Below are 10676 nucleotides of genomic sequence, written 5' to 3'. Positions count from 1 at the left end.
TAATAATGCCAATATTAGTGCAATGAAAGTTTAATTTTGATATAATGGTCCGCTCCACCGAGACCATGCCTTAGTCTTCGTATTCATCTTCAACACCCTCGGTTGGAGCCTCTCAGACTGCCCTCGTTAAGGCCCGCATCTCCTCACAAGGCACCATCCTGTCTTCGAACACGTCCAGGTTGGGGTCAAAGTCGCCGGAAGGTGGTGGCCCGTTGTAAAGTAGATGAGCCTGGCGGATGGCCTGGTCAAAACTCTGGCCCAACATTAACGTGTCATCAATGGTCTTGTCCAAATTAGCCTCGACTGCCGCTTTCTCAACCCGCAACTCCAAGCTCTCGGCCTCCAGCACCGAAACCCTATTATCGGCCCTCTACAAGGCCTCCTTCAACTTGGCCACCTCGACCACCCTTTCCCTTTCCCGCTGCTCCAACTCAGCCGCCCTAGCCTCGACAGTCTCTCGGTTAGCTGCCTCTTGAGCCAACTTTTCCTCGTAATTCGAGTTCGCCTCAGGGACTGCTTCTAGTTGCCCGAGGCCTCGGCCAACTCATGCTCGAGGTGGGAGATCTCCTCAACTCGTCGACCCCAGGCATCATCACCCAAGCGGGCCATGACGAGACCACGGCAGAACAACTTGATGCTGCCTTGAAGTAGGTCTCCCTCAGGAACAACCCGGATCAGATCTTTCACAGTGGAGTTTAGGCCGACCCTCACTACCTTGGAAAATTGCAAGTCACCCTCTAGTATAGATAGGGGTGACCTCGAAGTCTCGGGGGTATCCTCGACAACAACGATTGGGCGGTCAAATTCATTAGTCGGCGTAGGAGAGTCAACAACGATGGAAGAAGAACGAGGAGGAGGGGGGTCGGCATGGTGCTCGGGGAGCGAGTGGTTGTGGCTATGTTACCCCCCTCCCTTGGCCTCTTTTTGCTTTTACCAGAGGGGGCCGAGGAATTGACACCAGTGGCCGAGCGGTTGCCGACGGCCACAATCTTTATGCTTCCATGACCTTTGCCCCGTTTTAAAGCACTCGCATGGAAGGCAGTCACTAGGTTATCTGATTGGGGAACATCGTTATGCATGGTTTTTGCGCCAAAAAGAAAAAGAACATAAGTCAAATATAAAAATGAACGATCAAGACAAGAGAAAACACAAACATTCCCTGGAAGGCCGTTCAATGGTGAAATGACTTGTACACGGTCAGCAGCTTCCGTGTAGGGTGTTTTCTCGGGAGCTTATTAAAGAGAGAGTAAATCTCTCGCTTCTCGGCACTTGGGGTCGACTGGGTCCACTCTCTAAACTTGGAAGGGTTCCTAGTCCAAAACATAGGAAACCTCGACCGACCGACTTTGTAAAAAAAGAACTTCATGTCCTTGAATTGGATAAAAACTTTGAAAAATTCACCCTTGAAGTTCTTATAGGAGGTGTTGAAGGAATTGAAAAGAACGTTACCCGACCAACTGTTAAGTGAATGCCAAATAACAGGCTTGGCCGGGTGGGAGGTATAGTAGCTAAGAAAGGTGGCAGGAGTGTGAGAAGGAGCCACGTTGAGCGCCTGAAGGACGCTCATCGTGAAATTGTCAAAAGGAAGAGAAGTGTGTAAATTAGAAAACAAACAAGAGTACAGAAAGAAAAAGGGACGTTCGAAAGGAGACCGACCCATACATATGGTATTGATTGGTTGGTAGGGTTGAATGGTCATGATACCATAGCCAACATCTGACTTCAAATCGGTACCCTCCCCAAAATATCAGAAATGGAGACCTCGCTCAAGAAGGAGGTGATCCTAGTCACCTTAGGATCTACCCAGTCAAGCCCTAAGAGGGGGGATGATTGCTCCAAGGAGCCTGATCGGTCGGTAGCACCTTCCAGGTTGTCCCCCTGGCTACATTCTCCATTGGGTGCAATACCTGGATTGTCCCGATCGATAAGGACTCGGTCGTGGAGGAGTCGGGAGAAGAAGACGAAGGAGACAAAGGAGAAGAGAAGGAAAAAGACGAAGAAGACAGAGAGGATATGACTAACCTCTTGGGACGTACGTTAAGCAACGCGCTAGAGTAAGGCTTTCAGATGTCCAAGAGGGTAAGAGTAGTGTCTCGACACTGTATGGGACCACAATTTATAGCCTTGGGTCTCGACACTCTCTTGATCCAACGATCCTCATCAAATGATGCAAAAAAAACCCTCATTAATATACGTTATATCACATGTCCACGCGTCGCCCAACGTCACGTCAGACCTTGGGAATCCCAATCGTCGTGTCAGACCCCGGGTAAAGACTCTTCGGACTAACCATCCTCGAGCTTGGGGGGCAAGTGTACTGGTAGAGTCTGCCCGACCGAGACCATGCCTCGGTCTCCGTCAATGGGTCGACTGACACCACAAATACAATTATGCTTAAGCGAAGTTAGATAGACTAATCAACAATCAAGAGCTAGGTAATACATTCCTAAATGTGACCTAGCTCCCTAATCCATCTCAGTAAGGAAGGCCCACTAAAATAATATAAATAGCACAAATTTCAAGAGTCAGGTACGTCATTACACAATACTCAGAATACCGAGTGCTGAATACTAAATTTGACTTGAGTATCGGAGTGTCTTTTGCAGGTACCATCCGAGTCAGGATTTCATGAAGGCCGAGGAATGGAACGAGTAGAAGAGAGGAAGGAGCTTGTAGGGAAAGGAGCTGAAGACCAAGGAATCAAAAGAGCGGTTTCAATCGTTCTCTTGGCCTCAACCTCGTTCGAAAACAATTAAAAATCACTTTAAATATGTAATTGTGAAAGTTAATTATCTTACTAATAATTCATGATTAAATAGTCTTGCATTCTAATTAAATTCCCTATTCGCTATAAAACCTGTCAAATAATATTTTTGAGTTGTATAAAAGTATCTCTAACTAGCCCGCCAGAACAAAGAAAATAAGGTTTGTAAAGTGTTGTTGGATTGTCTATCAAAAAGTGAAAACTCTAGATGTTGAAGGTAGTAATTACTTTAGTCTAAATTTATAAATTCATGTTACTAAAATAAGGGCATTAATATATATTTGAAAACTAAATTATCAGTAAATAGTTATGCTTGAAGACTTATTAGACATACTAAGAATATATTTTGAATTTTCTTAATTTTATAATTAACGTGACATCAATTTATTTTTTCAGTTACCAAAGAGAATGTATTCAGAAAAATAATGTTTTTGAACTAAAAGTGCATTATATGCAAGGAGCATTTTTTTTCCATCCCTTCCATGAGAGTGGTTAAAAGACTTTGTCATTTTCAGAATGTAATATGCATGCACTCTTCCATTTCATTCCAGATTTATCATTTCCATAAATATTACATATTATCAATTCCACAAAAAAAAAAAAAACCTTATCTTTCTTCTCTAACAAAAATTTTCAAAACCACTCACTAACCACTGCAATGACGTTGGGAAGTACACATGTTTGTTTATGTTCAGCACTAAAATCACCAATCGCCTAGAATACTTATCGTTGCTTGCTCTAAAGAATGACAACGAAAAAGCCAAAGAAAGAGACGTTGTGCTTGGGCTCTTAAAACCTCTCAACGTTTATTTTGTCAATTCACATTCAACGTTTATTTTGTCAATTCACATTTTTTATGGCAGGAAGCAAAATATAGGACAGGAAGAAACATCCTTTAGGACCATTTCTTACGCTTGTAAAACATAATGACATTCATACATAATAAATTTCACACAATTTCATAATAAATCCACTGAATAATTTGTATGTGAATTTGATATGGAAAAACAGTTTATTGATAAGGGGAAGACTCTACATTATGTAGTGAATGAAGAGATCATGAACAAATAATGTAGTTAATAAGTTGTCTTATTTAAAACGTGTGTAAAGGGTAGGATTGTCACATGACACAACATAAGAACAAAACTGAACATCACTGTGACCATAACCATCTGTCATTTAGTTGTTATCAATAATTTTATATAATTTCTCACACTTTCTGACATAAGGTTTTCATTATTTTAAGTGATTCGTCCTTTTGTATTTAGTTCTAATATAATAGCTATAAAGGTTTTTTTGTAAGATAAACAATCGCAAGATCCAATTCAAAACATGATAAAAAAAAAGACCAAATATATAAATTGTAGTTCTCGTTTGCTCTTTTAAGTCTTATGTGGCAAAAATAGGTTGTTCTTCATATTTATATAATTACCAAAAATTTCATTCACTGCATAACACTTCATCTCTAGCAAATGACAACACAACTAGGAAATTTCCTTTCATTCATCAACGTATCCCAAAAGGAGGGATTACTAACATAACTGTTTTAACATGGCAAAAGCCCATCACACATTATACTTATTTGTATTTACAGATTTTATGCATCATAGCATGCCTATCTATATTATTAATCAATACAAGAGAACTAAACTAAATACATACGAAGCAATCATGTCAATGGTGTGAGCCATTTATCATTCCATACTCAGAAATGATACCAGGTGACTCCAATAGAGTAGCCTTCTTCAACCAGTACTGCTGAAACCTCTGCCTTGCATACTCCTTGTAGTCAAAGTCAATTGTGTTGACATAACTCTGCAGCAAAGTGTAACCAGAAAGAAGAATAAAAAGGGTAATATATTTTTTCGTCTAAAAAATTTGAATACACTTTAGTCCCTTCATTTATCAAAAGTGACATGGATTTTGTTCATAGTTAGAGACTATATTTTTACAAAGATTTAAACTGAAATTCTAGATAAAGGATGAAAACATATTTCGAAAAAGGGAAAAGCATAGCATACCGAAATAAGTCCCCATAAGCCCCAAAATAGATGGTTGGCAAGAGTGTATTTTTCTGCAAGATTAAGTAGTTGTTCCACTTCACTGTTGCTTGGTTTCTTACCTGTGTATAAATTTCCAAATAAATTTGGTAAACATGTATGAAATTCAGAAGCATCGTCTTTGAAATGACTTCAGTATTTGAAACATGATTTTCAAAGCTTTAATGAGAGTTATCCTTGGTCAGTAAAACAATTCTTAAAATTACATTCACATTGAAGTTGAAGAGATAAGGGGAACTTGCATCGTGCCTACGAATAAGTTAAACAAATGCATGCAATGCATGCTCCACATCTGCAAGGACAGACTGATCAATAGTGTAAACGCTGTTACAATTCATACTTAGGACAAACATGATTTTCCCTGTTGTATTCCAAGATTTTTTTTTAATTGAATCATTAATCTAAGGAATTTTACAAATGTCAACCAATTAAAAATAATTTGAGATATGACTTTTTGAAGTAATTCTAAGAAAAGAAATAATTTCTGATCTGAAGTAATATAAAATTGGATATTCAGGGTAAAAAACCTTTACAATTTATTTTAATTACAATCGAAGTATAGAAACTAAAAAAGATTGAGTGATATCAAAGGTCAACCAAATTGTAGAGAAAGTTAATTCTTTCAGCTGGGAATAGATCAATAGCGGTTACCTAAATCCAGATCTCTTCCAATAATATGTATTTTTGTGGTATGTTGGAGTAAAATTTTAGTGGACTAACCTTCAGAACTCAAATAATTATAAACAAACCTTTGACGCTCCTCAAGACCTGTCATACAATTTATAGTCTCAGAAGAGTAATCTGAATAAAATACGCATAAAGTTGGGGAACCAAATGAAGCACTAAAATGTAATGGAGGCTGTAAAATATATCAACAATTAACTTACCGGGATATTTAGTGTAGTCAAGAACATGAGGCTGGTCACTGTGATAGTTTGCCACCATTTCACAGAAATGATTTGCTAGATCGTATGCAATAGGGTTGTAACTAGCATATTCGTAGTCCTGTATCATTGAAAAACAACAATAGGAATGAATACATCATTATAGAAAAATATGATAGAAGAAATATGAAAAAACAATATTTGACATGGTATTCAGTTACAATTCTTATATGTATATTTTTACCAAAAGAGGTATCTAGAACTTTTTATTTGACACCGAACTAATCCCTCACTCGATTGGCACATTTTTGGAGTAAAGTGGTATCTCCAGTTTCATGGGCAAGTTGGAAAACAAATCTCAATCAAACCTTGGTTAAGGAACTCAAGTGTCATAATACTTGTGCCAATAACTTTTGATGAACACCTTTTAAAGATGACTAAATAAGAGTGTGAAAGTTCAACAATATAGATAAATTTATCCATCACAACTATGAATATAAATTAAGATAATATAGAGAGAAAGTAGCTCATATCTTGCATTGCTATTAATGTTTTAAAAAGAACATCAACAAAGCCAATAAAATAGAATAAATAACTAAAATATAGCAATATATAGCTTACAATTAAAGTGATTGTTCTTGTATCTTCATCCATCATTATGTTACCATATTGTAGATCATTGTGACAAAAACCAATCTCTTGATATCCTTGCGATAGCAACTCCACAAGCATATTTATTTCAGCATCTAGATGATCCAGGCCAAACTTCTTGATATCTTTTGGAGAGCACAGACTTTTGGCATGACTAAGCCATTTCCTGGTTGAACAAAGAGGGCTTATATAATTGTGTACAACAATATAAATGTTTTTGAAGAGTAGCATGATATCTATTATTTTATTACCTCAATCGCTGCCAAAGCTGAGCCTTCTTTGTACCATGCATGTGAAGATTGTGAAACTCCCTCATCTTAGATGCTACCAAAGCAGATATTTCAGTGTCACGGAGGTCCGCTGCTGAGAGTGTCTAAAAATCCAAAATAGGAAAAGAAAAAGCATGTTACACACAATTATCCTAGTCTGTTAAATTGATTTTAATCCACAGGAAAATAAAGGGGAATGTATTACAGGTATTTGGATTATATCAGGTTACTTACTAACAGATAATCTATGTCATGAGACAATCACAAAAAAATTACACCAAAACTCCTCTAATTGAACTGTTCAAAATCAACAGCATTTTGTCTTACTAATTTTGCTTTTTCATTGTATATAAATAAAGTCTTTCAGTCTTTAAACATAATACAAAGTGTCCATCTTTGAGCTGGGTGGATAAAGAAATCTTCCTAGCTATTAAATGGGACAGCTTTTCCTTTTCAGGTAGAAATCTCTGTATCTCTATCATGGAAACTACAAAAAAGCACTGTTGTTTATGATGCCAAAATTAAGCAGCTCCTCATCTGAGAGATATGTTGACTCTCCACTCATCCAAAGGAAAAGAGAATAAAATAGAAAAGTGAAGGGCCATGTCCAACGATGCAGAGAAAACTGATTGAATATAATAATAAAATAAAACGGAAAAGGGAAAAACAGTGATTTTACATCATGCAATTATTCTCCTTCTCACAAGCATCAGTTTGAATATAATCATTGCAGCCACTTTTATATTATAACACTATGTAGCAAATATAGTTATCTCCAAAGCACGTGGTTTTGATGTAAGAATTAACAGCTAGATCTTCATTTTAGTTTCTAAAATTATAAATATTGTTTATTTTTCCATTGAATTTCCTAGACGTGCCTGTTTGAACTTCAATAAGCACTTATATAATAGAAAAATAAGAACATAAAAATGAAATAGGCTTCTTGATAAGGTAAATTTATCTTATACAAAGTTAAAACTAAAAATTATGAAAAGATATGCAAGAGAATTTAAAGAAATTAAATGATTCAAAATTTAATATTAATTTATAGAGAACTTAATAAATTCAAGAAGAGTTTATTGAATTAATTAATCGGAAGAAGGAAAAACAAAGGTAAATGATGTCTTCAAATAAAGGCCTGATTGCATAAATTACAAATATATATTTACTAATAGTCAACATATGGACTCAAAAGAAGATAGGATAAGGACAAAATAAGATTTTCATTTATAACTCTTTTACTTTAATAGAATTTTTATAAGTCTTCATCGATAAAGTAAGAAATATCATTTAGGGTGGTTGGAATTTGGAGCAAAAAGAATGTGAAAGCAAGTATCGTGGAGCACTCGTTGACTCAATAATACTCAATTTAATATGCAAAAGATGCTTCTTTTTTATTCTAAATAACTAACAGGGAATGCTAACACCCTCCATTCGTCCAAAGGAAAAGAGAAAAAAATACAAAAGCTAACAGCCAAGGCCAAAGAAAAACTTTTTAAATGGAATAATAAAGGACATTGGAAAAGCAAAAGTGACTTTATTTTAAGTATATATTCTCCAAGTCACAGAAACCATCAATTTAAATGCAGTCATTGCATCCACTTATCTATTACTATCCCAGATAATTTATCTACAAAGAACCTAATAATATAAGGTTAATTTTCAGATAGCACATGATAATTATACTTTCAACCAATAAGAAATCATTAGTATAACTTTTGAAGCAATTATTGTAAAAATTAGCAAATTTAGAATATCACTTTTTACACTGTATGTATATGTACTATTTACCCTTAAACAGTGTCTTGTAAAATCAATTACCAAAATAAAGTTTATATAAAAACGTCACTAAAATAATTGGTGCTGTGCTAATAATGTTAAGAATTAAAACAGAGATTTACCCTAAAACTATCTAATCAGAAGAGGAAAACACAATAAGATAATTACATACTTTGGCATGAATGAACTCCTCAACTCTGCCAGTGGTGAACCGTCCAAGAAGGCGTGGACCCTGTCCATGCTTTGACATGGACTCAAAGGTTTGGATTTCATCAACCCTGTTGAAGAAAACCTCAATACCTTCACCATATAATCGAACCAGAACCTTTCTCTGATGACCATCACTTTTGGTTGGCCAATTTACCTCAAAAACCTCATTGGTCATTGCTCCCTTTAGAGGTTTTACCTGCAAAGAGTTCACATCATCTATTACATCTCCCAAATCTGCAGCCACCGCTGCAAGAACCTCCATTATCTCTTCATGGTTTGCACCTCCTTTCAACAACTCAATTGCCTTTATGGCCATCCTTGATCAAAGATCAGTTAAAAACAGAGCTCTGCTTCTGAAGAAAACAACAGGGGAAATTGAAACAGAGAGTTAAATTCTTCCATCCATTGCAATATTGGGAGACTAGAATACCTTGATAGCCCAATTGGGAGAAAACATATAACTGGTGATATAACTGACGATCCTGTGTGAAAATTAACTGTTTTTTGGTACAAAATATATTTATTTGGGGAGTTAAAATTCTACCCAAGTTCCTCGATACCATACAATAAAACAGAAACATAGCAGAAAACCTCCATGACCCAATTGGGAGAAAGCATTATAATCGATGATCCTGGGTGAAAGTCGACTGTTCTAGGTAAAAACTATCAAGAATTGGAGATTTGAACAACCAAATAAGTTCTTCCATCCCATATGATAAAAAAAACACTAGAAGGCCTTAAGGATCCAATTGATAGTCCTGCCTGAAGGATAACTATTTCTACAAAAAAATTGATGAAATGGGAATTTAGAAATTCATCCAAGTTTTTCACTTCATGCAATAAATGCAAAAGCACATAGAGAAAGCAGAAACCCTTGCTGACCCAGTTGGGAGAAAACATCATAAATGATGATCTTGGTTTGAAAGTTCGCCTTTCTCGTATTGAATTAGGTTTTTAAAATCCATCTAAGAAAGAGAGAAGTCGGAAGTGGAAACATTACGAATACGTAAAAAAGGATTTAAGAGCCCTTCCGCTGAAAAATATAATCAGATCTAGGAAAAACACAAAATCCGTTAGCAGAATTCGGATTACAGGATCTTACTAGATGAACAGATATATTCGGAGCTTCAAACAGGGCAAACTTCGGCAGGGAAAATTCGATGCAGTGATCAAAGCTGAGAGATGCAACAAAGGAAGAATCCAACGAACTCAAAGAATGAGAACTGTTTCAGAATCAACAAAAGGAAAACCTCAAAATGATGAATCATGAACTCACCTTGGAAGCAGATAAGGTTGCAGAGAAAATCAAGCCCAATAAACCTAAGCAGAAATAATGCATAAAAAATGACAAAATCCTCAAAACCCAGTTGCAGAAAGACCAAAATCAAAAATCAAAAAGCCCAAATAAAGAAGAAAAGAAAATAAAAAAAGAGTAAAATTTGGGATTTGGGAACTGACCCTGGAAGCAGAAGAGGAAATCAGAACTTGTCCAAGAATATGGTTGGATATGAAAAAAAATGGTGTGAAACAAAAGAAAGCTTGCAAACAAGGAACTCTCTGACCCAATATATAAGAAAATTTATGATCTTACTACATGCATATAGTTAATGCAATTAATAATTAATATATGAAAAAAATTAAGTTTTGATTATTTTTTATTTCTTTTGTGTTTATTTTGGACGGTGATAGATTCTTGTAGTGATGAGAGTGACCAATGATAACTGATCACGTGGACAGAATCATGGAGAAGAACTGAATCTGTTAGAGATTCTAAAATCATTACAATGCCAACTACCCATCCATCTGTCTTTCTCTGGATAGAGATAATTTATTTCCCTTTTATTCTCTATTATTGTTTCATCATATAACTAAACATAAAAAATGTATAACAATATGACTTAATTATGTATTTAACTAATTATATTTTTTTTGCCTTAAACTATCTGCTTCAGGTTTTCATATTAATTCTGTGTTTTAAAATTTAAATACATTTTAAAATTATATTAATAACTATAAAAGACAAGCGTCGTGTCATGTTTATTTGTATTTTTAAAACATT

The 10676-nt window shown here is 35.7% G+C and overlaps 1 protein-coding gene across 11 annotated transcripts; it reads right to left on the bottom strand.

The window, feature by feature from the left end:
* Window positions 1–4249: 4249 nt before the first annotated feature.
* On the bottom strand, window positions 4250–10217 carry LOC137837474 (putative choline kinase 2). 11 transcript variants are annotated; one of them, XR_016520506.1, is made up of 11 exons: window positions 10076–10213; window positions 9894–9937; window positions 9720–9792; window positions 8772–8970; window positions 8580–8685; window positions 6611–6732; window positions 6330–6525; window positions 5712–5829; window positions 5031–5592; window positions 4786–4886; window positions 4250–4579 (listed from the first exon to the last, which is right to left on the bottom strand). XR_016520506.1 is itself a non-coding variant. In XM_090301576.1 (11 exons), exons 4-11 carry the CDS (start codon window positions 8783–8785, stop codon window positions 4439–4441), a joined length of 846 nt encoding a protein of 281 aa, XP_090157702.1. In that variant the 5' UTR covers window positions 8786–8970; window positions 9720–9792; window positions 9894–9937; window positions 10076–10213; the 3' UTR covers window positions 4250–4438. The 11 variants fall into 11 exon arrangements, 5 of the variants coding, with proteins under 5 accessions (XP_090157702.1, XP_068502565.1, XP_090157703.1 ...); XM_090301576.1 differs by having other exon boundaries at window positions 5545–5592; XR_011085466.1 differs by having other exon boundaries at window positions 8580–8970.
* Window positions 10218–10676: the final 459 nt, after the last annotated feature.

The sequence above is a fragment of the Phaseolus vulgaris genome, chromosome 4 (genome assembly GCF_051622355.1).
Source record: "Phaseolus vulgaris cultivar YP4 chromosome 4, ASM5162235v1, whole genome shotgun sequence".
Classification (NCBI taxonomy): Eukaryota; Viridiplantae; Streptophyta; class Magnoliopsida; order Fabales; family Fabaceae; genus Phaseolus; species Phaseolus vulgaris.
The sequence above is the reverse complement of the archived record's forward strand: the minus strand, read 5'-3'. Positions and strand labels throughout refer to the sequence as shown.

Excerpts from the sequence above, each read along its gene's own strand:
- LOC137837474 (XM_068646464.1), bottom strand. The coding sequence starts at position 8,933 with ATGGCCATAAAGGCAATTGAGTTGTTGAAAGGAGGTGCAAACCATGAA. Across the intron at positions 6,526-6,610 it reads CAGCTTTGGCAGCGATTGAG|GAAATGGCTTAGTCATGCCA; the intron begins GTAATAAAATAA and ends TTGTTCAACCAG. Across the intron at positions 5,593-5,711 it reads TGACTACACTAAATATCCCG|GTCTTGAGGAGCGTCAAAGG; the intron begins GTAAGTTAATTG and ends ATTGTATGACAG.